This window comes from Anabas testudineus, chromosome 12, assembly GCF_900324465.2.
Source record: "Anabas testudineus chromosome 12, fAnaTes1.2, whole genome shotgun sequence".
Taxonomy (NCBI): domain Eukaryota; kingdom Metazoa; phylum Chordata; class Actinopteri; order Anabantiformes; family Anabantidae; genus Anabas; species Anabas testudineus.
In genome coordinates, this window is record NC_046621.1 from 1,587,522 (window position 1) to 1,614,266 (window position 26,745).

The following is a 26,745-nucleotide window of genomic DNA, read 5'->3' on the forward strand; positions in this document are numbered from 1 at the left end:
CTTCTTCTCATCGCAGTCCCAGAGGAGGCTCACTGAATAAAACAACAAAAGGAAAGTGATAACTTGACAGTTTCCCCAGTGCACTCAGTGCATCTCTGTTCCTACAACCTTCAGTCACAGTGCTGTAGTTTGTTGCTCATGTTCTTCATTTCTTTGAATGCTCCTTTCTCTAAGAAGCTGCCTCACGTTGCTGTGGACAGACGGACGGGACGAACGAGACAGAAAAAGAAGCTTCTGCCAGACAAACCCACCTCTGAGGGGCGACTTCATGGCAGCCTCCACCATGCCCACGAGTAGCTGCAGACTCTTGGGGTCTTGGGCGAGGCCGGAGGCAAATGCTGCCAGGGCGTCTGCATGACGACCCAGGTACTGCAGGGCAACCCCCTGACGAAAGTAGGCCTGCAGGGGGAAAAACAAGCACGTTATAAATAACAGAAAGGTTTTGATTAAGGGTTTTGACATTTTGACACTTCTCAAAGAGTCTCACTGCTTCCACAAACCATCACATGCACGTCTGCAAGTTTTAAGATGAGCTCCTTGTAGCTTTAAAATCCCAGCTGACATAACTAAGATAATTAAAAGACGTTTGTGTTTGAATGCAACTTTAAGCTGCAGAACACTGCTACAGCACATTACACACTGTGCCCTTCTCACACACACACACAGTACACACTTCATTAGGACCCCTCGAGCATTTCACAGCAACATTAGACACAATGAATCATGACATCAAATTCATGAAGACACACACGCCACAAAGTGCCGACCACACTGTAACTTAATTGTCTCGTCTGCCTCCCTCTTCCCCTTCATTCCTTCCCCTTTTCCCTCTCATTTATCATCCTGCCCTCCCTCCCCCCACCGAAGAATAATCTGTCATGACAGTGAATGAATGAAGACAAAGAGGAGAGGAATTAGATTACATGGCAGCTCCTGTCCTGCCTGACACTCTCTGCAGCCGCGCTGCCTTTGTCCTGTCCTCGTCTCCAGACAGCTTCATTGAAATGAATGGAGGCGGGGGTCACGTCTAATCTAATGCGCTGAGCCTTTCGATTTCAGTGTGTTGGTGCTGGAGCAGAATGCGACCAGGGCACGGTGTCGTCCTCTGTTGGTTAACACAAAGTGGGATAAATGGCTGGTAATTACGGACGGAGCCGTGTCCCTGTAAGACTCGCTGAAATGAGTCTCAGCTATGATGATAATATAATCACCTTTATTTTAAGAGCACTTTGAAAACCCCGGGTGATTCTAACATAACTCACTAATTCTAAATGCTATTATAGAAATATTAAATCTAATCAGGTGGATAGGATTTTGATGATAAATTAAACTTAATAATAACACTAATGTAACTTAAAGGTAATGAAAAGCAGGACGAGGGGCCCCCAACCTTATGGGCTCCTAAATGTTTTAGTAAAGCCACACTGCCACATAATCTCATGGTATATTTTTACTCTCTGTCCACAAAGAGGTGTTTAGTGTGGAGGGTGCACGTATAATGCCATGCACGCAATATCACCACCAAGCCCCAAGTTATGCTAATTTCTGTTAGCATATTCATTGTAAATTCTATTATGTGTTAGCATTGAGCTAAAAGACTAGTCAATACTAAATTCGTATGTGTCTGACAGTTATGCCGACTTCATCAAAAGTTACTAGCTGTATTTTACGTGGTGTCATTTTCTGAATTTTCTGTTCAGCATTTCTTTTTTCTTTTTGTGTATTTAAGTTTTGTAGGACTTTAATTTGAGAGACGACAAATAAACAATTCTGTTTTCAAACCAGTACAAACATTTTCCAAACTAACCAGAATATCCTGGGTATGTACACAAACACTCATTTTTACAAAACAGGGGAAAAATGTATCATAATGTTAATTAAGTATTTTCTGTCCACCTCGAGGCAGTGGACAGTGAAACCACAGCCGTGAGCTTGTGTCCACAGTCCAGTGTTAATTTAAGGCAGACTGCCATCTTCCACTAACCTTAACCAAGTGATTATTCCTGGAATTTATAAAAAGACCATCAAGCCTTCCAGTGTGGTGTATTCCTGATCGTTATATGTATGAATTCAGGATAATTTCCCTTTAACCAGTGACACAGACTTTTCCTCGGAGGAGGTGAACTGGTTCATCCAGTAATCTCAGGATTCCTCAGGTGAGACTGAACCTTTCAGTTTGCTGGATTTCCTTTAAAGTATTAAGGCTCTGTGTGAGTGCAGCCGTAATATTACAGGAAGAAAATGATTTTATGATGATACACTGGTCAAACCAGGCTGAAATACAGGACAGCAGCTCTGCTTCAGCTCTCCACTCTGATGCCAAGAGTCCGTGCTGAGGAGAGAGAGACGGCAGCCTGCCCTCTGACCCTCATCCAGGCTGGAAAGAAGAGCAGCAGCACTGGACCGGGATGAGGAGCTTGGCTGGTGACTGTGGCGACATATGGACGCCCCACCTGTCTGCCTACCTCTACTTAGCACTGCCCCCTCAAATCTGCAGCCATCACGCTGATTTGGCGCCGTAGAGAAGATTTCGGCCTCCGTGTTACATTTCTGACTAAATTTCACTTACCAACCTTGATTGGAGCAGCTTCAGCAAGATAATTTCAGTCAGATGAGGATGATTATATCAGAGGAGGAAAAGTTATAATCATAGGAAGGTGGTCGTTATCTCTGCGTGACTCGTGTGTGTGCAGCACAATAGGTAACTGCTATTGTGTGAGATGCTTGAAGGTGTGTGTGTCAGAGCTTCTTACCCTCATCAAGGGTGTAAAGATGCCAGAGTCAGACAGAAAGTGACAGCAGGGAGAGTCTGCCTCCACCACCACCTCCAGCCTCCCGCTCACACACATCCTGCCTATTAGCTCAGTCTGGCTACGCTGCCTGCTAAGAGCAAACAGGGGGTACGTGTGTGTTCGAGAGGCGGCGGCGTTCCGACTCTGTGTGTGTGTGTGTGTGTGTGAGGCTGTCTGGGTACAATCCAGACATCCGAACACACAACACACTGCACGTCTGTTTTTTTCGTCTGTCTCTCAGCAGTGCTCCAGAGCATCTCAGAAAAATCTTGTCAGATTATAGAGTCTCTTCACAAACCGCTGTGCTCGTGTCTGGCTCGTCTGGTTCAGAGGTAATTTCACACTGATTCCCAATCGAGTACTTAGACAGGTTCTTCAACATCATCTGACAGGTCGGTGCCAGTTTGAGTGAAGTGATCAATGAGAAAAGACTAATCCAGGCAGTACGAGTGTGTTTGTACAGTGCCTCCATTTATCTGTCTAATGTGACAGGTTCGGATTAATGTTAATGATAAAGTGAGGACTTCATCTGGCTGTTAGCTTGGTTTAGTGGCGTCCATGTTTGGGAATGTCTTTATTGGTTCAAAATAAAGTAATAAAGAAAAAAAAAACACTCTATATCCTAGATACAGTAGAAGGATGTTGTGACATCATTTGTAGTCTTGCTCTGTCTCTTTGTGGTTAACCTCCAACTAGTTGTGATCATTTTATGTCCATTTTCATCCATCTGTGGTCTTTACGTGTCTATTTTGGGTCATTTTTTAACTATTTGTGATCATTTTGTTTCTACTTTTAGTCATTTTCCAGTACTTTTTGTCATATTGAGTCTATTTTTGGTAAATTTCCATCTATTTTTACTAATTTTAGTTCATTTTTACCACTTATGGTGTCTGAACTAATCTGGATCTGAATGTTCAGTAGAACAGGGTGGATAGGTGTGGAAATGAAGTGTATTACTCCAATTACTTTAACACAGGAGGGGGCACCCTGGTCCTTAAGTGATGCTGTCCTGCTTGTTTTCCAGCTGTTGATTATCAGGATCAGTTGTATTCAGCCAATCAGAAGCTGTGGACGGTGGCCTCGAGGTCCAGGGTTGGTAATAGTTCAGTCTACAGTCTACATGTACTAAGACACAGTGATGATTTGTTCTAATTGCTAGCGATCGCTAATTAATGTTTGCTGACATTTGCTAATCAGCAGTAAACAAAGTGATTAAAATGAATCCAGAGGAGAACGTGAACATCTGAATCCGATCGCGATGTCTCAGAGATGTTGAAAGATTTCTCTCAAAACAACAACTGCCAACCTCATGTTGGTGCTAAAGGAAAAGTCAGGGATTCATTAGGACTCAGGAACGTCGGGACAAAATGTCATGGCAGTACGTTCAATAGTTGGTCCACCAGCTGATGACACTAAACCAGTTCAGAGATGGTGTGTTTGACAGAGATATAACAGAAACAGAATAACAAAGGAAGAGACGGAGTGAGATTTGTGTTGTGTGTGGATGTGTCAGAGCAAAGGATGCACACCGGATGAACAGATGCTTCAATTAGTGCTCGTAACTCACATTAATCGAGAACAGATGGCAACACAAGTGGTGGGAGAGAGGAAGAGAGGGTGAGCTCGAGTGAGAAAGGATCACATAAACCAGACATGATAGAGATTGATGTCTTTTCAAATGAGGGATTCTGCCTCAAAACGCACAGACCCAACCTTCACTATGGTCTAATGTGGACACAAAGTGGGTTAAATCGTATCATTTCACCAGGCTGCTCGTGGCTAAACCGTTTTAACAGCGTTTAGAAGCTGTGGAAGGAGGAGATGTGGCCTTGAGTCATTTAGTGGAGGTGTGGAATAAGAGGCCTGCTGACGAACCTGACACACCGAAACCAGCTTTAATGTTCTCACAACAAACTATAACCTTGATTTTCCTACATTTGATAAATGAATATTGTTATGTTCAGAGGAAAACATCCTGACAGGAGTAAGATTAGCAGAATACAGCAAACTACCTCTTCTGAAAGGACTTCTCTACACCTTCACCTCTAGAGCAGTGTGAACAAAATCTGAACATTATCACCTTCATGAGGGAGGATCTACTGTATTAGATGCATCTGTTGTTGTAGTTGTACCTAATAAACTACAGCGATAGATGCAAAGGCAGCTAAGGGTAAATTGACTCTAACGCTAAGACAAACAAAAAGTTGTAAAACTGGAATTATCTATGGCTACTGAACCGAGGGGCGGATCCTGATGACACTTGGTCGTCACTGACAGACGCCAGGTTCATTTTGCAAAGTCAATACCCCACTTATCCCACAGCGGGTGATAGAACGACAAGCTGTGTGAGTTGTGAGCCGAGTGCTGTAAGCCTTGGAGAGTGAGATCATTATTTAAGAGCCTGAGAGGGTCTGAGGGAGTCATTAAAACAGCAATCTGTATTGTGAGGATGCCTCTTTGTAGAATTTAATGCACCTCGTTACCGGGGTAAAGTATGATCAAACCCAGTGAAAGACGCAGAGCAGGGTACAGTTACTCACAGTCTGGGAATTAAGAGCCCTCTTATCTTGCAGGGCGACGTGAATCAAACAGGTTCTTCTAATAGACTAGTCAGCCTGTAAAGCACAGTGGTGGAGAAATAACGCTGCTGAGTCAGCAGATTCACAGAAAACTGCAAACACATAATCTAACACAGACAAGAAACAAACAGCCTCTGCAGCCATTCGGCAAAAAACTCATTGGAACCTGTGAAAATGAGTCAATATGCAGTGAAGTGTGGGAATAAAAGAGGTACGTTGGTGCTTTACTTCCTTTACTTCTACTTCAATACACATGTAAGTTAGAGGATGTTGTACAGTCTGAGCCGTCTGAGGTGAAGTTAGGTTGAACTGTTTTATATTCGTGGTTTCCAACTGTGAGGTCGGCCCAATCCGAAAGGTCACAACATAAATCTGAGGGCTCATGAGAGTGAGGAAGAACTAAATAATGTTCTGCTGCAAAAATCTGAATTCAAGGTTGTAGATAAAATCAGACAGAGGAGGAGGAGGAAGCTGCATTCAGATTTCTACTTACATAGAAAAGTGTTCATCACTCTATAATTACAGGAGCAGCAGTTCAAGATTTTATGATGCATTAAGTTCATTAATAAGGTCGTTCTGTATCACACGGAGTTATATTAGCTTCAAATATCATAAATAATAATAATAATAATAAAATCAGCATTTATTCAATGACCATATTTCACACTGCAAAGTGTCAAAGCCTCAAACTAACAAAGTATTTTAGGACAGAAGCAAAAATGTCCTCGTGTCCTGGTATAAAATAAAAAATAGAAAAAGACACACACACACACACACACACACACACCCCAACTGTTCCCAGGTTAATGAGTATGAATATTTATCACCGTCTCACTGGGACATTAACTAAGAAGCAATAATTGAGTTGGAGTGGCCATAACCACTGTTGCCACTGGGACCAGTACAGATGTTCCCCGACCAGCTGTGGTCTCTCTCACACAGACCTGCAGAACCGCCCAGCAGCTTCACGAGCCTGTGCTCTGCAGTGTGTGTTAACCTCAGAGCACTGAAACCATTATAGAGGCAGACGCGAGGTCTTAAATTTAACTTCTCTGAGTCTGTTCTGATCTTTATCGGATCAGTTCTAATATTTGTTGGATCATTTTCCTGCTTGGACTCGGTGCCAGCTAATAGTCTGGGTTTAAATTTTGTCTTATATCAATAAATATCAGCGCCGCCCCCTAAACAAAAATCTCTGCATCTCCCTCCATCGCTCCATCTGTGGCTGGATGTGCCCCTGTTTACTTTCTATTTTAGTCAGTCACGCAGGATCAAAGTTCGTTGAATGACCTGGGCTGATGATGGGAGTGTTGAAGTGTAACGTCCACACATGAAGACGTACTGTATCTCCCTTTGAAATGTGATGTCTGGAGGTCAGCGTAGAGGAGCAGCTGACACATCCTCCTCTTTCTGTCTCTCTGTAAAGAGCACAGAAGCTCATTTCATGGCAGCTGTTCAAACACCTGAGCTCCGGCTTTAAACTTCCTCTCTTCTAGTAAACACGCTCGTGTGCTCGGGTTTCGTCTCTCGTGCGTTTTGCAGTCTGTCAACGTACCAGCTCTTTATAGTGGAGAGGTGTGTGTCTCAACTAGTCTGTGTCCACATGGACGCTGCTCAACGTCCTCCCAGATGATATATGTTTATTTGAATGTGTCCATCATGATAAACTACGATGCTTCTCTGTCCTCCACACTCAGTTTTTGTTCCAGGTCCGACTCGAGGGTTTAAAGACACAGAACGTTGGAGCCCACACAGACTTTGGTGATTGGTGATATCGAACCACATAAATAAGAGTTTGACTCGGTTTCTGACTTGAACATATAAATATACCGTGAGTGCTGTTTTGCCCATCCTGCTGTAAGTCTGTGGATAACCTGAGTGGGACGTCAACTCAGACATTTAACCTTGGCGCACAGACACAATTACTCTGAACCGAGAGCTCTAAATTAAAGAAAGCATTTTCTCTGTCACACACATACACACAAGCCTCCTAGTTGACCTCAGCACAGAGGGGCTATTCCCCGGGTGAGCAAAAGCAATTCCCCTTTTCTTCTCTCCGTGCTCTGCTTTATCTACAGACCCAGACCTCGACTCATTCCTTTGACCCCCTCTTGTACTGTATGTGAAAACGCCAACAGTCTACCTTCCTCTATGCTTCACGCTGATACTGCATCACATACAAGAAAAATATGCATAAGGGGGAAGCGGGAGGGGAGGAGGACAAGTGGCCCTCTGATCCTGTTAGCTGCCGTACAGAGGAGCAGTTTGCTTCTCTTGCTCTGGGTAATTAGGCTGTCACTCAACCGCTGCTGCTGCGTTAGTGTGTGCATTTGCTCGTGCAGCAGGCCGGCCGATCATTTGATTGCCTCTGTGACCTCTGACCCCGAGGGAGCATGTACACCTGCTGGGAAAAGTAGCAGGGAGGAGGTAAGAGAGCAGAAGTGTAAAACTGATAGAGAGAGCTGCAGTGGAGCAATTTAGGTTGATATAAACTAGGGCAATTATTTTTATTATGGATGAATCTGCTGTCATTTTATAAGAATCCCAGTTTCTCAGAGTCCAATGATGCATCATCAGACGTCTGACCAACGCTTCAACACCTAAACACATTCACAGTACATCATCATAGCTGAGGCCACAATATAAACTGATGTATTTATCAGTGCAGCAGTTATTAATCACATATTGACTAATGGAGGGAGGTCCACTGCATCGAACCAAGTGCTTCTGATTTCTGTCCAAGGTGTGTCAGCAAACGACGAGTATGTTCCCTCACATGACAGACTGTGCACAGGAGCAGCTCAACCTCTGTGCCCCAATGTTTCCTCCTTTCTCTCTAATGTCAACTATAAAGTAAAGGTGTAGTTCACAAACATGCATTCATGTCCAAGTCTGTGGAGCTACAGTCAAACAAGGTCACAAGCACCAACGTTACTTTGCAAATAATCTTTTGGCCCAAAATGCAGAAGTGTGCCGAACATCCAGTGACCTGTTAAAGCTGAGAGGAATGAATGAGTTCTTCACACTATGATCCACTAAGGAACTTTCAAAGCATCTTAAAATGTAGTATCCTGTTCTCCTAAATACATCCATGGAGTAAGATGGAAACTTCAGGGACTTGACTATGACACTTGACTGACTCCAACTTAAATACTGGACTTGCTTTGCAACTCATGAACAAGAAACAAAAATGCAGAACAGAACTATAGTCTGATGTTCTCCCTTAGTTAAATAAATCACCGGCTGTAATACAGATAGTAATGTATTATCTTTTTAAAAGAGGTCCTCATGAATCATAAGAAGAAAGAAACGAAGTCATGATCTCAACTCTCAGCAGAACAAACCATGATTGTCATTTTGACCATCATCTCTCGGCCTTGTTCCACATTCATTTGTATTTATTCTCCTACTTTTTCACCTTGGCTTCCTTTTCTTGAAGAAAAGGAAGCCAAGGTCTAACCCCGCTCTAATGCCGAAGCTCGGAGCAGGGTCAACGCCCCCTCCTTCTCTCTCGACAGTGCACCGTTTTAATTAGAGCCAAATCATCCAGGAAGAGATGAGGAGAGGTGGAGGACAGGTGGGGAGCGGAGACGGCGCCGCACCGAGACCAGTGATTATTACTCAGGGGAAGATGTCATGAATGAGGTTCCCACTCAGTGAATCAGGGCAAGGAGAGAACACACGCCTAATGATTCCCTACAAAGCTAATTAGACCCTCTCACCGTCTCAAATCCAGCCTGATCACGCTCGCAGGTTGTGATCATTCATGGAGAGGCAGCATTCAGTCATTAATCCACCACGCCTTTGGTCTTTCAACAGTTTGTTATCTACAAACACATTCCTGCTCCCAGTCGCGTCCTCCAACCTGATACAGATACACAGATTTTGTTTTGCTGAGGTCCCAGAGCGTGCACGTACAAATGTGCATATTTCTCCAGTGTAATTGATTCATTGACAGCTCCTTTATTCAGCCTGACTAATCCAATAAAAGGATTATCGGTTCAGAATACAGCAGATGTTGGTGGAAGGGAACAGAAATACACACTTTCACTTCCTACTGACCGTCAGATAAACCCCAGAAAGTTACCAACACACAGCAGATCTGTCAGCCTCCATCTCTCCACACTTAGAAATCTGTTGGACAGTTTTGAAAAAACGATTTCCAAAAGCAAAAATACTGATTAGAACATGAAGTAAGAAGCACTCGTTGTTCAGATCATTATACGACAGTAGTGGTTCATATGAGATTTGAAGTGTACATGTTCAAACAGCCTAATGTCTCATCTCATCTACTTAGCTGTGCTAAAAATACAAAATACATTGAAAAACCACGATTTAAACCTCTTTCTTCCAATAAAAGCTCCATTACTTCACAGGAGATCACTCAGGTATGTAAGTAGAAACCCCGCTGCTGCTGTCACACACAATAATTACTAATGACACTGGTCCCAAAGGGCAATTCATTTTCAGACTTAGCACCGCTCCCTTTCTCCTTTCTGCCTTCATGTTTCCTATACGTGCTCTGCTCCCTTCTTTATTCCTTCATTAACGCTCGGGGCTCATCGGTAAGCATGGCCCACTTTAGGCTCAATTTAGACGAGCTGCTGCTGCATGAGCCAGCCAGCGAATCGTGATGTTACGCCCATTGTCTGCCAATTACAATTCAATTTAGCAGAAGAAACGCTTTGCAATGTGATTATTGGCAATAGATAGTGTGTGTGCAGCAGAGAGACAGAGACACAGAGAAGGATCTTAGCGAGCGCTCATTATGAGGAGAGATTTGTGATGTTTTCCACCTTTCACTCAGCACTTTTCATTTTCTGAAGTGGCTTCCAGTTCGTCTTCCCCTCTTCCCAGTTCTCCTGAGACTTTCCACAGTCAGTTAACTTAGCTTTTTCAGACAGCGTGACATTTGCACCTCCCCACTGCCTCGCTAAGCCACAGCAACACACACAACTTAGCCTACTGTACACACACACACACATACACACACACACTACTGTAGCAGCGAGAGCAGAGGAGAGTCTGATATTGGAAACCTGTCTTCGTTCCAAGTGAATATGTCATAATTTCAATAGGTTTTTTCTGAATTATTTAGAGCTACACTGCTTCTGGTGCTCTGCTCGCGGGTTTACTGGGATTGAGTCAAATTGCAGTAAATGATGACTTCAAGCAAACAGACTCGTACAACAAACACATACTGGGAGTAAACTGGGAGTTTGTTTTGATATATCTCACATCAACTAATCCCATATTGTACATATCATTCCACCACAGAAATTAAATGATCTGCTGGTTATTACTGTCCCTTGTGACCATAAATATCTCTGAAAACATTTGTGCAGAATCAGCTTCTTACTGTGAGTGATGGGTTTGGTTTTCTGGCCTGCAATTTTGCAAAACTGATGACTCAGCTTATTTACAGTAGCCTGCAGAATGCTGGCCGGCATCACAGTAATACAGCCTAATGTTCAACGTGTCACATGCTGGACGTTCAAAGCACAACTTTAAAAACAGTGGTGTTTAGAGAACTGATGTGCTATTTGTGATCTTTGTAATCTCACACATGATGCAGCTCAGTTGATGTAGAACATATTGTGTTTATATATATATATATATATTGAGTGATTCTGTAATTGTGAGTGTGTCAATATGCAGAAACAAGGAGACTCTCAATGTGCAGATGCTTGAATGAAAGCAGCTCAATACCATGGTCACCGCTCCAGACTTCTGTTATGATGCTTCACATGACCTTAACTTTACTCCAACCCCACCAGTTACCTCAGTCTACTCCCAAGCTGCATGTCGCAGCGCTCTTTAGAAAGCCTCCCAGGAGAAGCTGGCCCCCCCATCCCTGGTGTGGATGCAAAATGTCACTAAACTCCTGCAGCAAGGTGGTAAAATGTTGGTTTCATTAGGATCACAAGAAATAAAGGAAACAATTCAAAGGCCTCAGTCAAAGCGTGCGTCAGTTTCTCCTCCTACTTTGCTTTATGACGTTTTTTATTAGCACGATCATTTTTAAGTTTCCTGTTTTCTTGTGAAAACAAAACTTTATTTGTTCTTCACATAGAAAAAAAAGATCCTACGATGTCTGAAACCTCATCTCATATTAAAATCTTTGCCTGATGTCACACCATTATGTGTGTGCATTATATGCAAGCACACACACACACACACACACACACACACACACACACACACACACACACACACACACACACACAGAAAAGGGGTGTCCCAGCACTGTTAGCTCCAGTTATGAACACAAACACTGTGTCTACTCTGTTATTCCCATCATGTCACGGGCAACTCTTTCCCCTCGTTTAGCTCAGCGTCTTTCTTCTTTTCACTCCATTAGGTAACAGAGACTCTCTGTGATCAGAAGTCCAGTACTTGAATGTGCACGCCGTACGTCTGGAGATGTGCTCACTTCACTCTACTGTATTCTTTGTACTGAGTCTAGTATAAAAGCAGCTGGCAAGCGGACCATCTGTGTAGGCGAACAAAATTAATGAACAGTTGTTGAGGACACATCTGAAGGACGGAGAAGATAAAGTACAAACAGACTGAGGTCACATGAAAAAGAGAGAGACGAGTGGTTTCATGGAAATTCTGGTTAAGTCGTAATTTGTCCACTGTGATTATTGTCTATAAAATATGGCACGATAACATTTTACTTGCCACCTCTTTTGTTAATGTTCATTTTGTTCCATTACAAATGCATTACAGCCCAAAGTAACACAAACACACTCGACACGTAAAGTATGGTGCTACTATAACTTCACAAACGTCCCTGCAGCCACATTTGCATAAATAATACTCAGTGAAAACACTGCCTGAACAGAGCTTTAGCAGAAGTTTAACAGAGCGAAGCAGCTGTGCAGTGATAACAGGAGTCTGCCTTCAGCAAACAGCACAAGTTGAAGCAAAGTGCACATTATGAACCATGTCGTTCTGTTGTTGAGGCCACCTCCTCACTTTAACTCAACAAACTTGCCCGAGTGCATAAATCCACCAACGCAAAGAGCTCTGGGAAGTCTGGCGAAACCTTGTGTCTGTAGCTACATGGCCCAAAGCAGTGCATCACGTCTTCTCAGTGCAGCGGCGTTCGATGTGAACGCCGTTCGGTCAGCTGGAAGATTCACCAGGAGGTGGATCTGCTATGTTAAACAGTCTGCTACAGTACTTTAGTGTTTAGGAAGCCTCAAAGAAAAGTGTTGGGGGTGATTTCTTTTACAATAAAGTTTTCTAGAAAGCTACAGGAGCCTTGTGCTGCTTGTCCATCACACAGGGAGTTCTAATGAGGAAGAATATAAGAATAAATAAAGGTTGAGATAACCACCAATAAAACATATAGTGAAGAGAAAACAGCTTGAGAACAACAAACAGCTTCTGTAGACCGAGGTCGCTGCACCAACAACATAATGACTGTGGCTAATCTTTCTTACTAACGTCACACAGCTCATTTAAATAAAACATTAATAAAGGACGCACGCTCTGACTCTTCTCTCTCCCCCAACTGGTTCAATCCCATTTGGTTGCTATAAAGCAGAACATGAATACAAGTATTTCTCAGCTGATGCTGTTTAGGGACCAAACACAGGAATCACAGCAGTGGTCACAGTCGCATCCACTGTGGCAGCTACACTGGAGGACGTGGCTCCAAACTGCATTTAACACGCTTCAGTTTGAATTTTACTAATTAAAATTCACCTTACATGCATAAAAACACCTTCATGATGATGGGACAGAAGCTTAAAGACAAACTACCCTCTAATCAGACCAGCTCACATGCAGCTGCTGGATCATCTTCAGTGGATACAGACGTATCCAGGGTCCACGTTGCCTGAATCTCTGCTTGTCAACAGCTTCACATCTTTGGTTCAGTGCCACAGCTTCCAGGTCCGTGCGAGATGCCCACGTTACAGCACATATGCAGACATGTCATCACACAACTACTGTATATTAACAACATCATTGACAAATTCCTATCATGGGGAGGGTTATACAACATATTAATATGTAATAAGGTACAACAGTGTTCAGCCTCAGCTCAGTAACTCATTTCTTTACTGTTCACTCTGGTTTTGGAAAAAATGAACTTGGCCTGGAAACGCTGACTTTATATAACACAGTCAAAAATCACATTCACGAATATTTCATGCAGAATTTAACAGTTTTATCTCACTTGTCTCTGGTTCTGTTTAGTTCCGTGTTCTCGTGTAACTGCATCAAGAAAAAGTAAATGAATGGGGCAAAAAGGAAACTACAAACAAACATGAATACATATGTGCAACAGGACAACGTCAGAGCGGCTGTCTGCAAGACGACGCTCAGAAGACGTCTGGTGAAGTCCGTTGTGCAGGTCTAATCCACAGCAACAGGAAGAACCTGCTTCTAAATGTGGTTCAACTAGTTATTAAAACAGTGTTTCACTTACTTCTTCCACCATCAGTGTGTATGTGTTCAACACACACATGAAAACAATATAATAATATAATAAAGTTTGTGTTGTATGAGCTTAGAAATTATGTGTTTATTGAGTTTTGAGACTTTGTGAAGATCAGTTTACATTTCATTACAAATTAAGACCAAGAAGCTGTCGTTGTCGTTACTTTTTCTCACTGACGTAAAAAAATAAATCCAACGGGTTAAATGGAAATCGTCCGCACCAAACAGACCCAAACAACGACACCACTTTTTAAAAATGAGACGTGGAACAAACCAATCAGCTCAAGTGTTTTTATTTGACTGTAAGCACCCACTTCAGCACAGTCGAGGAGCGTTTAGAAAAAGCTTGAAGAAAAACCAGTAGACACACGTTTTAAAGCCATTCACAGATAAAGTGAGTCATTATAGACAGATGAAGTGCGACTGGGCCGATGTTACTGCACATCTGTTCTGGTTGAGTGGGTGTAAAGTAAAGAAGAGGAGCTACAAGAGAGAGTGTGTGGTGATGTGTGACAGCCATCGCTCATTCAAATGGAGCCACAGACTAACGTCAATGCAAAAGGCAAGAAAACAGCACAGAGAGGAATAGTAGTAGGGAGGGTGTGCAGTCATGCACGGTCCTACAATAAAGAAAAACAGGTATACTCCTGCTCCTCCTCTGCTGGGAGCAGTGAAAGGATGAAGGGAGGAGTCGGCACAACGAGGACAGTGGTTCGAGTAAAAGAGAGAGAGGACGGGCGAACAACAGATTAGAGTTCAGTAGGAGACAGTATCTCCACCAACAGACGCTGTGATAGGCGTGAAATAAACGGAGAGCTATATCAGGAGGAGAGGAACAGACATGTCCTGATGATATTGGAGTCGTGCAGCTCTCTCATCATGTCAAGCTCCTGGTGGAGCGTTGTCCCCTGCATTTCTGACGGAGACCGTCTGGCTTTGGTCACTGAGGGAATTTCTTTTATGCAGAACCATTTTCTGCTTGTGAAATTCAACGGGGGAAAGAGAAGCAGCAGACACAAGGACACGTTTAAACCATAATTCTATTCATCACTGAATGCAAACTTCACACTTTCCATTCCTCGGCTCAATATGCATCAATTTAAACGCCTGAAAAGACATTCTGACTACTGAGCACATTAAATATCACTATTAGCTGCTGAATCTTTCTAGTTAAGGACCTGAACTGAATATCAATGACTACTTCTGTGTTTACAGCAAATATTTTCATAAACGTCGTTTATAAAACTTTAATTAAATGCAGCACAAAGACACACACTTATTACAAAAATGAATATCTAATATTTTAACCCCTTAATGTCTCATTCATCCTTCATCCATACTTTTTAGATAGAGACAGAGATTGTGCACACACAGGAACATTAGGCCTGAATGTCACACAGGTTTATGACATATTCATAGTTTTTGTTTGTTTGTGTCCTCAAGATTTCAACACATTGCACATATCTGCATATACAGAGATCTAAAAACCACGTCAGTAAAACCTTTTCCCAGTTCAGTCTTTTACATAGTCACTTGTCCACCTGTCCACGTGTTGCTGACATGTTGTTAACAGTAAAATCCTCTGTTCTACAAATCCTTCCTGCAACATCTGCAATTTATTCACCATTGAAATATCTAATGAAGATGAAGATTAATGGAGAAGCACCATCACTGAAGTATTGCTAATATCAGTAACTAGACACGTCTGAAGTAGATCACATCTTAGATTTTAATATATTAGCAGCTAATTAAATCCAGCTCCGATATTTTCTGTCCTGACCTCGGAGATGTTTTGTGTCAGCCTGCTGTTCTTACAGCTGAGCTCAGTGCAGCTCTCTGCTGCACAGGAGAGAGAAAGTTAGAGTGTAAAACACAATTTGGGCACTCGGTAAGTCTGAGTTCAGACACCGAGGTCGACAAATGCACAGATAAACTGTTTATCATTCAAATCATTCAGCTAGCAGCTTCTCACTTTAGCCAGCGCTGATCACAGCAGTCAAAGACTGTTTGTCTGAGCACAGTGAAGTGAAGTGAGTGTTTCTGTAGTTTCAGATTTCTGAAAACAGAATTGAAGCTAAACTCCAAACCACTGAGGTTCAGTTAGAAGCTAACGAGAGCTGAACACAAGCCTGTAACCAGCTCGTTTATGTGCCGTTTGTATTAGAACCAAATATGCACAGAAACCATCACTAGATTGCTGCTGATGCTGCAGAAAAGGTCGGATCTGATGACTAAGAGGAAGCATCTTCACTTAAAAGCAGCATCAACGTTGCAGAAAGTCACTGCAAACAAAATGTGTCTTAGTAATATTTGAAGAACTTGATTTCTCAGAATGATTGACTAGTTCATGTTTGTTTTAATTTCTGTTGCCAGTTGCCCACTGGCTATAAAGATGGTGCTTCTGTACAGCGTGAAGCCAAATGAGCAACTATCAGTGGAAAGACTGATTCCTGCAGCATGTGTAGACTGAGGAGAGGGGCTCAGGTTATTTTAGGTCAATTCTGTGATTCATTTCCAAAGTGTTAAATGGGATCCAAGACATGCTTTAAATAATGGCACACTGCCTGGTATATGCAGCGAGGATTATGAAAGTACTACAGCTGTAGTTAAACTGCAGCTATTTTCTGTCCACAGTGTTTCCTCTGGGTTTTTCTCATCATGCATTGCAGCACATCAAGGCTCTCAAACAGTGGCTGGTAGCTTGCAGTGCATCTTTCCCCCTGGATTACAGAAAAATGTGGTGATTATGTGGTGGACACTTTCAAACAATGTGTCTGAGAGAGCCCTCGTGCAAAGAGGGCTTTTAGATGGAGGGTTAAGTCTTAAATCAGAGGGAGGAGTGTAGCTTTAAGGCGCTTAGCCACATTGTAAGTAAACACATTACACTGGGTGCATTGCCAATCCAGCAGAGCACAATGTGAAATGTTTCATGAACTCCTGCCGGGTAAATAGCGAAGCCTCAGAGAAAGAGACACACATGTGTAAAGTCCTTATGTTATATACTGAAAATATAAAAAATAAAAAACTGTGAACTAGAGTTGAGCTCCAGACATTGAACCCAACATGCACACACTGTTTCTGGAGAGACACTGTCAGAAAACTAATATTTAATTCACGTCTGTCTAAGTGTAAACACACACATACAAACTGTACTGTCAAAGTCTAAAATATGCTCTGGATAGAACTGATTCAACTTAAATATGACTTCAGTCCTTAAACTCCACCACAGCCTGGTCTAAAAACAGCTTTTACATATAGTACTATAGTAATTCTAATAGTAATAGAGTTCAGAGCACGGAGACAAGCTGCAGGTCAGAAAACCAAAACAATGAGCTGAAAGATCCTAAAACAGTGAGCTGATACAGTTCTTCTCATTCATCATGATGACACACGGCTTGAAGCTTTAAGGGAAAAAGCTTCATAAGCCTAATGAACTTGTTGTCATAGCACAGTTCAGCTTCTAAGAGTGAGTTTGAAGAAAATCCCGTACATACATAATGTTCATTGATATATCCACATTGGAATAAGACTATATGGGTCAAGGAGGGATAAATAGTCATAAATCAGGTACTAATGAGGACAAATATGAGCACACATTATACACCTGCTCATTAGAGATGGAAATGTAATTGAGGTCATCTAGTTTCACGCTGCAGGTTTTCTGCCATATTCATAAAGACAGATACACCGAGGCCTATTTTTCCAGCCACCTCAGAAGGATAATAACTGCACTCTTCCTCCTCACTCCTCCCCACTCCTCCCCACTCCTAGTTCCTCGGCCCTCTTCTCACATCAAGATAATACTGATAGAATTTGGTCCCATGGCTGGGAGACCGTTCTGAGGGATAAGGTAGGTCCCTCAGCACCCTGCACTTTCATTTTGCATATTCTTCACATTTTCATACATGCACCCATCATGTCTGTCTCCTTCCACTCCTCTACTTCTTCTTTCCTTCTGTTCTGATCTGCATTTAATTTCATTCTTCACACAGAACGACCCACAAGCACAAGCTGGCAAAAGCAAACCTCAAGTGTGTACAAAACTGTATCCGCACAAACGTGTATTTGATGCATTTGAGCACATGCATCTGCTCTAATTTGTTGAACATGGTGCTGAGCAGAAAGAGAATATTGATTTTATGGCGCCTAACGTGATTAAATACCAGTTTGAATCAAAGTAATACGTCGCAGCTCATCTCATACACTGGCTGTCCTCATTTGATTTCTGCTGGAAAATAAGAGCTTTAAGTCGTACAGTAAGCGTTTGTGTCTTCATTCCCAGCTTCAAAATAAAAGCACAGCAACATTACAAGTAGATTCTGCTCCAGCAGGAGCTCTTATAAATATTCATCTTGCAACAAGTGTTGAAAGGAAGTATTTTGAGGATTCAAACCCCACAGGAGGCTGATAACAGTTGTACTGTAGATCTGCAGCCACACAAACACACACTGCAGATGGTCCAGTGAGTCTCTTTCAGAGACTTTCGTCACCCTTTAAGGATCCTGAGGCGGTTCTACGTGTAAACCAGAGCAAGATGTCAGGTCAGCGTGGAGTCTTCTCAGAACAAGCATGCAGCTCAACACTGATTTGAGCATTTGAGCAAGTAAAGGTTGAATTTCCTGTGAGGACTGAGTTCATTACAGGCATCACATTGAGAACTGAGAAGAAAAAGCTGAACACCAACAGACCAGCAGACGGTATAGAGACATCTATGGTTCCTCGTCTCCTCTCATCACAACCATTAGCGCTGTAACAGCTGACTGTCTGGCCTTAACACGCTCCACGAGATGAGAGGGGAACTGTGCTCCGCTGGGAGTTCACTTGTCTTTACAGCTGGATCTACCACTTCAAGATCGGGGCTCAAGCTATTTCCAGAGGAACTGTCGCTCCGTGTGATCTTTGAGCCAGAAACTAATTCGGTTAGGTATCGAGTCCCGTGCCAGTTCCCACTACCCACTCACTACATGGAGGAGGTTTCAAAACATCAGCAAGTGTCTTCGCAGACGTATTTTCCAGCACAGCGGGAAAAAGAATAGTAAAAGATCACAAGGTTATTATAAGGTATATTCTTCAGTACAAGTTTGTTGATACTACTTTTGTACCTTTACTGACTGTGTAGTAATCTAATACTAAGAAGGAAAGAAGCTCTGATGTAATGATGTAGTGAGTTAAAGTTAAAGTTGGTACAAACAGCCTGATGGACGGTGACTGTGCAGACGTCTTCTCCCTGTCCTCAGCTTATTGAAGACACTGTTCTCAGGTCTCAGTCATATGTGCTCATCTCTCGGACAGTTTCCACAGTCAGCAGCACTTACAAACCTGGTTACATGGAAGGTTCAATTAAATAGAAGTAAGTAAAATGTCAGAGCTTCTCAAGAGTCTGTGCTATTAAAGCTCTCGGCACCATTTACAACATGTCATAGCAATCGATCCAACCGTCTGGGTCCAACGTTTCCGTCCCAGTCTGTGATATCTGAAGCATGGTTCAACAGTAAAAAGGCTTAAACACGTCATGCGTGGCGTCTGTGCCTCATGCTACAGCTAGTTTAGCTTCATATGAAACGTTAACTGTTTTTATACTTCATGAATGAAAAGGTTAAATGTTGTTTTTCATCAGTTTACTCTGTCAGAGCTACAGCTGCCACAGAAATGTTAACGAGGACCATCTGAACCCAAGGTAACTACAAATAACCTGCTAGATATTTCATTTACTGTAACCTGATAATCCATCAAACATTTGTGCTTTAAAAAATGTCTGATTCAGTTTACTGAGGAGCAGCAGACGCTCTGAAGGCTGCAGGTTTCCTCAATGATCAAACCTGGATGTGCAGACAAACTACAACCTACGTGTTTCACTACTTAACATTTTACTGTGTTTGCAGCATGTTAGTGTTGAATAGTGACTTCTCACTAACTGGGTCTTGTGAACTGCATGCAGCCTAATCTCTGGACCCCCCCACTGACCTCTGTGGTATTTTTAATTCTCTGTATCTACACTGTTTCTGTAACTCCTCTGTTTCTGGTGCTGAACAATGAGCTTAAATCGACTTTATCCAGCTCTGTGGAATTTTTCATCTCCTTATAATCCACCAATAATCCCACACATGTAGCTGTGTCTCTGAAATACAGGCTATTAACGGCTTATCCTCAATAAAGTGTCCGTGGCTGCGCTCTTGGAGAGGTTTACCCAGCCCTGTTGATCCAAACGGTGCCACTCAGCCTCCCTCCACATTCCGCTGCAACTTTGGAGCAGAGTCAAGTGAAAAGCAGCCGCAGCTCACTCACCTTCTTCCGGGGCTGCCATTTCATCATATTTGGAAAGCAGAGGAGTGAAGCATCAAAGTGTCACAACAGCCGGCGCGGAGCGAGCAGGACGCGGCGTCACAGGCATCTCACACCCGGCTCGTCGGGGAGTCGGCGCCGCGGTCCGCTCGCATCGGTGGGAGTCTGCAGACGCACCGGGTGGAGGAGGTGGAGCAGGGAGTTTGTTATAATCCCGTTAGAAAGACGCTGGAAGCCTCCAGGTACCAGCGAGCACGGTGTGGTTCGAGCAGAGCATCATCTGTCTGCTCCGACAGGACAAGACTGAGAGCTGGAGGAGAAACCAACACCAGGCTCCTCTCTCCCCCCTCCTCCTCTGTCTCTCTCTCTCTCTCTCTCTCTCCCCCCCCCAGCTAGTTACTACTACATGTCACATCATCATCGCTGTAAACACAGAGATCAACAACAAACAAAGATATAATAGAAAACATCATTGTACATGTTCATTAACGCCTGAAGAGCTAAAAAGACGCAATGAAATATAATACTAATAATACTATTAATACTAATACTACTACTACTACTAATATTACTAATACTACTACTAATATTACTACTACTACTACTACTACTACTACTACTAATACTACTACTAATATTACTAATACTAATACTACTACTACTACTACTACTAACATTACTAATACTACTAATACTACTACTAATATTACTAATACTAATAATAAACAGCAGCTTATCTGCAGTAAATCATCTTCATTATGGCTCAATCCAAACTGATGCTGGTGAAGCTGATGCTCCTAAAAGCTTTCAAGTCAGCACTGTACAGTCTATTTCCAGCATTATGCAGAGAAATGCCCCCTGCGGTGTCGACGCATGATGGATTACATTAGTGTGGTAACAGTTTAACTCCACCTCACCCACAGGCAGTAAAGGTGCATTTTACACATCCTGTATTTTCTGGATAATTAACTCAAAATGTTTCTCATCACTTCTTATTTCATCTTTCTCATAATTTACAATTAAATCTGGCATTTCGTTTTTTATTACTAGGAAACCACAGTTTCCCTGGGGAAATCCAAGCCCCCTTCTATTATAAAGGACATGAAAAACACAGACATACACGTATTTATCCATCTGAAATGAAATGTTTTGATTGGACAGCAGCAAGAAACCACTTTTGTGTTTCTAGTCTAATGCACAAACAGAGAAATAAATATATATGGCTACTAAACAGCTTTTAAACAGATCAGGTTTCCTCCTGTACTTCGCTCATCATGCATTAACACCCCCATAAACCTCAACTGTACTTTATAACTAGTGTAATGTAGCAAATGCTAACACGCTAACACACTAACGTACCAAAATGACGGTGAACATGGTGCCGTCTGAACATCTCCATGTCAGCATCGTCACTCCATGTCATGTATTCACTGAGCCTCAGTTCAGTGTCACAGCGTTGTTAACATGTCTATAGACTCATTTAATCTATCGCTGGTTGATTGTGGATCAAGGTGTTTCTATATATTATTTATATAAATGCTTTGTTCTGCAGGATAATCTTCACAAACAGTTTGTAGGCGACCTGATCACGTTGCTGTACACCTCCACCTTCATATAATGAGAAACAATGAGTCATGGAAAGAAGAGTTCCTGATTGTGATGGAAAGTTTTGAAGGACAGTGTCATGTTGTTTTTTGTAAAATCTGGTGACTGAATATTTTCTACTATTACAAAGATGACATCACATTTCTATATTTAGAAAGAGCAGAGACCACGATAGGAACATCAACAGTCGTGCTCCTGCTTGTGCCCCAGTACAGAGTATTAATATTAGCATAATATTATTTCAGAAGGGATAAAAATCAAAAACATGGATGCTCACAGACACAGTCTCAGCTGATATCACAGAGGAACCAGTAAAGTGGGATGAAAGAAATGGCAGCGCCAAGCAGGTGAGAACATTTTCCACTGACCTTTAAAGGTTTTAAATTACCTGCTCCGTGCACATTGTTAGTGTCTTTATTTAATATTAGAGCTGTATCTCAGCATTCTGGTCCTTTCAAGCTGCTTCAAATAGTTTTATCATGTTGGTTTTAAAGCTTTAATCACAGTAATCACACCTCAGAGCTACACACAGGTGCTACATACTGTACACACTACAGAGAGACCTTCAAATTAAAATGGTAACTAGGACGTGTCAGATTAATAGAATCGAAAATAATCAGTGGAAGACAAAAACAGATGTTTATTTAGTCCAGATGTTTTTCTAGACTAAATATGATTAAATGGCCAATCAATTAATCAAGGTTGGTTAGATATAGGCACATTAATTATTTGGTTAGTATTAAAAAAGATAAAGATAATAGTCTGAGGCCTTGAACATAAATACATGTTGTGCTTCTTCTCTCACAACAGGAGCCATGTGGCCGATTTCAGACTGGGAGAACACAGGTGGGGGCAGCAGCAGAACCCTACACCTCTCTGTGTATCTCTGCACTGAGGGTGGTGGAGGGAGGGCTGTTTGAAATCGGAGCTGAGGGTCATATTATTGGGGATCAGGGAGGTTGAAGAGGCCTTTAGGATCCTTTCCCCTGTATAAACAAAGACTTAACACCCACAAGCCTGAAGAGTGAGGGAGAGAAAATCAGCAGTGGTTTAATCTGAGGTTTGAATCAGTGCATGTACACATCTATATGTGCATATGACAGATCGAAGACGGAACGGTATTCACAGCTGTACGACAGCTGACGGGGTAATAAGCACCTATAGGGTGCAGGAGCTCCTGATAATTAATGTGCCATCACCTGTGTCTGCTCTACAGAGAGTATCAGCACTAAGACTGATCAGACATATGTGCACACAGACGTACAGGGCACCAGATAAATCCAGGGTTTATATTTTATTCTGAGGTTCCACTGATTCAAGATTATATGATCTTCAACTGGAAAAGTGCAATAATGGCTCTTTATGCTGCAGCTCTGCTGCCTTTGAGACTGAAAAGGTTCCACTGGTCTGATTGGTCTGTTTGTGGAAGTCTTCCTGTGGGCTTCAGTATGTCCAACAGTGAGCAACAAGCCAGCTGAAAAATGAGGCAAGCTGTGAAAACAGTCGTCCGTTCGGTGCCGTGCACGGATAAAAACACACTGAAGCCCAAAAGAGATGATTTTATCTCTCTTTCCCACCATTATTGTGTGGATAAACCCAGCAGCTGTTTGGTCTGTAGAAGCAAAATTAAGTCTAATTCTAGAGTGAATGATGTTTATGTATGATTGTAAAGGGATCCTTAAATCAATAACAGAAATCAACTTCACACACGGACGGTGAAGATCACTAATCACCATCAGTCATTTAAAGAGCAACGATATCTCCAGAAATAAACAGCCAAGAGCAAATTAGACGTAGAAGCAGAATCACCAGTGGATCATCAGCTGAGTGATCGGCTCTATCAGTACAAACCATCTTAGCTGACATCAGCGGCTGCTATTGTTCAGCATCTCACTGCAAAATAAAACGTGTTCTGTCATTATGAGAATGATTAGCTGTAAGTAGGACACGTCCAGATCACATTGTATGAGACTGAATGCTCTGTCTAACTCTTAGTTATTGTCGCCGTAGCTCATCTGTCACGCTTTTAGTGACACACACGTGTTGGGGTTCGTTCAGAGTAAGTAAAAGGGTTTTAAATGTGGAGATGATGGTTCCACACATGACGGCAGTGCAAACAGACAGTTCAGGATTTAATCAACACTGTTGATCAGAAACAATATCACACGTTTCCATTCGAAACAATTAGTGTGCTTCTTTATAAACACGTTCACTCAGAGATTTCCCAACTTTTATTGAACAATATCATGCACACAGTAATAGTGGGAAATATCTGCCCTGGATCAGTTTCAGTGTAAAAACGATCCACATCTTTCCTGCGGGACAACGAACATTTTCTTTTGTCAAACATTTGCAGTTTGTGCAGTTTTAGACACAAAACCAACTTTTCATGCTGATCTCCTGATAAGGTTCCAGTTATTTGGGGTTGTTTTCTGTCCCAGTCCTGCATGTTCACTGCATTCTCGTCTATGTCGAAGACAAAAGGCTCTTAGGGTGAGAACTGAAAGATTACTCTGACTAATCAAGTTACTAGAACTCGAGTGAACTTAAACAAACTGTAGAGAGCTGAAGTTGTCTGTAATGCTGCCTATTTATAGGCAGGACTTGTAGAATGAGTGACGAGTGTCCTATACAGACGTCCAAAGCACTCAGCCGGCTCCAGACGCTGTAATCAAAGTGGCTCTTTAGCTCAAATCATTGGTCCACATTCGGTCAGTCAGCATCAGATGTGCTCTATCTGCACATTTTCTGTTTTCATTCTCATCTTTGTTCCTCATCTTCCTTTGCATTTGAGAGATTAGACTAAGTTACAGTATTCAGTGGGAGAGAGCTGTAATGTCTCTTCTGTTCTCTATGACGACTAACATGACATACCTTTATCAGACGTAATGCAATTAACTTCACGACACAGCACGAGTCGAGTCTGAACACCACCGTCCATCCAATTTACATTAAGTCTTACTAAATAAATGAGGCAGCAGCAGTGTAGTGCGCTGTGCTGAGAAGTGTAGGAACACAACAGGCTCTGAAGACCGAGGCAGGCGGTAGTGATGTAACATGTGTGTAAGTGAGAGGCAGCAGGAAGTGGCGAGGAAGAGGTGGCACCTGACAGCAGCTGCACCACCTCTTGTACTCTGGTCTACAGTTGCCCTCCTGGATGCTCATGAAAACTTAAAACCTTCTGTCAGAGAGAGACGTTTATATTTGCAACACATTTCCACACCTGCTTCTGTAACAGGCAACATTACAGGTTTACAGCATCAGGCGGTGACATGTTCAGCCAAGTTAATTACAGTAAACAGACCATGTGACTTCTCAGAGTCTTCGATGACCTGCAGACCTGCATGTTTAATTTAAACCTTGTACAAAACTCAAAACTCCAAATTTATGTTTCTGAAAAACTCTAATTCGACTCTTAAACAGAAACAATTTTCATAATACACAGTCTAATAATAATAATAATAATCAAATAATGGAAAATAACAGTTTTGTACATTAGAATAGTCACAATTATTTATTTTAATATATTTAGTGAGATATAAAGATGTATATGAATTACATGAATCTCCCCCTAATAGATTACAGTGTGTATCATTTAAGGTTAAAGTCCAGTTCTCCTTGTGTTTTGCATTTATTGAAAACAACAGGAGGAAGATGCAACATGCAGCAGTTCACCTTGAGATCTGGGAATTGATACAGAGTGTGTTTCCCAAGTATCTGCATGCATGTCTGAGTATATGTGTCTATGAATAGGACTGATGATTCAGGAGCTAAAAACAGATTTTATTTCATTGCGCTCCTTCTTCCACTGTCTTTGCCACAAAACATGACTGAGTGTGATCTGCATCCTGCACACAGGAGCTAATGAATTAAGCATCCTGAAAGATAGGGTGGTACATGCATCACCAAACCCTCACATTCACACCACATAGAGACGTGCATTAGAAGTATGAACTGTACATGACTGAATAAATATTTTATCACATATCTAAACAAATGTGCTGAGTACTGTACGTCCATAACAAGTTCTACTGAGACTCGTTAGACTCTGGTCCTCTGTGTGGGGTGAAAGCCTTCAGGGAGATCTGTGACTCCTGCTGCGTTCATACAAACATCAAAGACGGATGTCTACAGAGAATCTTCACATCTGTATTAAAGAAGACCAGTTTGAAACAGCACTAGTCCTCCTCCCTGTGCCAGTGCAGCTGAAAGTAAACTGTCGACACTCGCTGCCGTGATACGAGCTTCATGTGGCCTGCAGACTCCTATTGTTCCTAACAAATGAGGCCTGACAACTTTGCAGCACAACTAACAACTTGTGCAACACACCGATGCCAAACTCGGCAACGATCAATTGTATGTTTCCTAAACAATGTGGAAGTGTTAAAAATGAAATGAAACAGTGATTTTGCCAAAACTCCAGGGAGGTGAGAGCTCCCAGAGCAGCGGAGCGAGGTCCTGCTGCAGCAATCACGCCACAGTCTGCAGCCGCTGTTAGAAAACACAACCTCTCCACTTCCTATTTTATTCATTTGTACATTTCTAACGAGCAGAATGAAGGTTCGTCCGTTGTGTTGGACACAGTTGATCTTAAAAACCGGCCTCATAGTTTTTAGGAACTCTGTAAACTGCATTTCACAGACCATCCATACACACTTCAACTCTGTATGACGGTAATGAAATGAAATTCTACAGAACTGTTTCAGTGAGTTCTGTGATGAGATAATAAACTTCACCTTGACCTCTGAACTTTCACCTTTCCTTTAGAGGCTGGAAGACGGATGTCAGGAGACTAAAGCTGCATGTCTCTATCAGATCTCTATCAGGTACATTCGGTGTGACCGGTATGATCACTCTGCCTCCACACACACACACACACACACACACACACACACACACACACACACACACTACACTGATACACACCATATTTCTGGAAAGTCAATTTGATGGAGCACCTTCCACAACCAACATGGCTACTAAACACACACCTTGGCAGTGATGAATGCAGTGGCTCGATGTGTGTGTGTGTG

General features: G+C 42.3%; 1 protein-coding gene across 1 annotated transcript in view; it reads right to left on the reverse strand.

Annotated features, from left to right (window-relative positions):
* Positions 1–26,745, reverse strand: part of LOC113158492 (tetratricopeptide repeat protein 28-like) — a 109,388-nt gene that overhangs the window by 20,459 nt on the left and 62,184 nt on the right. The window contains exon 6 of the mRNA XM_026354421.1: positions 252–399. Coding sequence (XP_026210206.1) covers positions 252–399 — 148 coding nt within the window. The remainder of the gene's footprint in view (positions 1–251; positions 400–26,745) is intronic.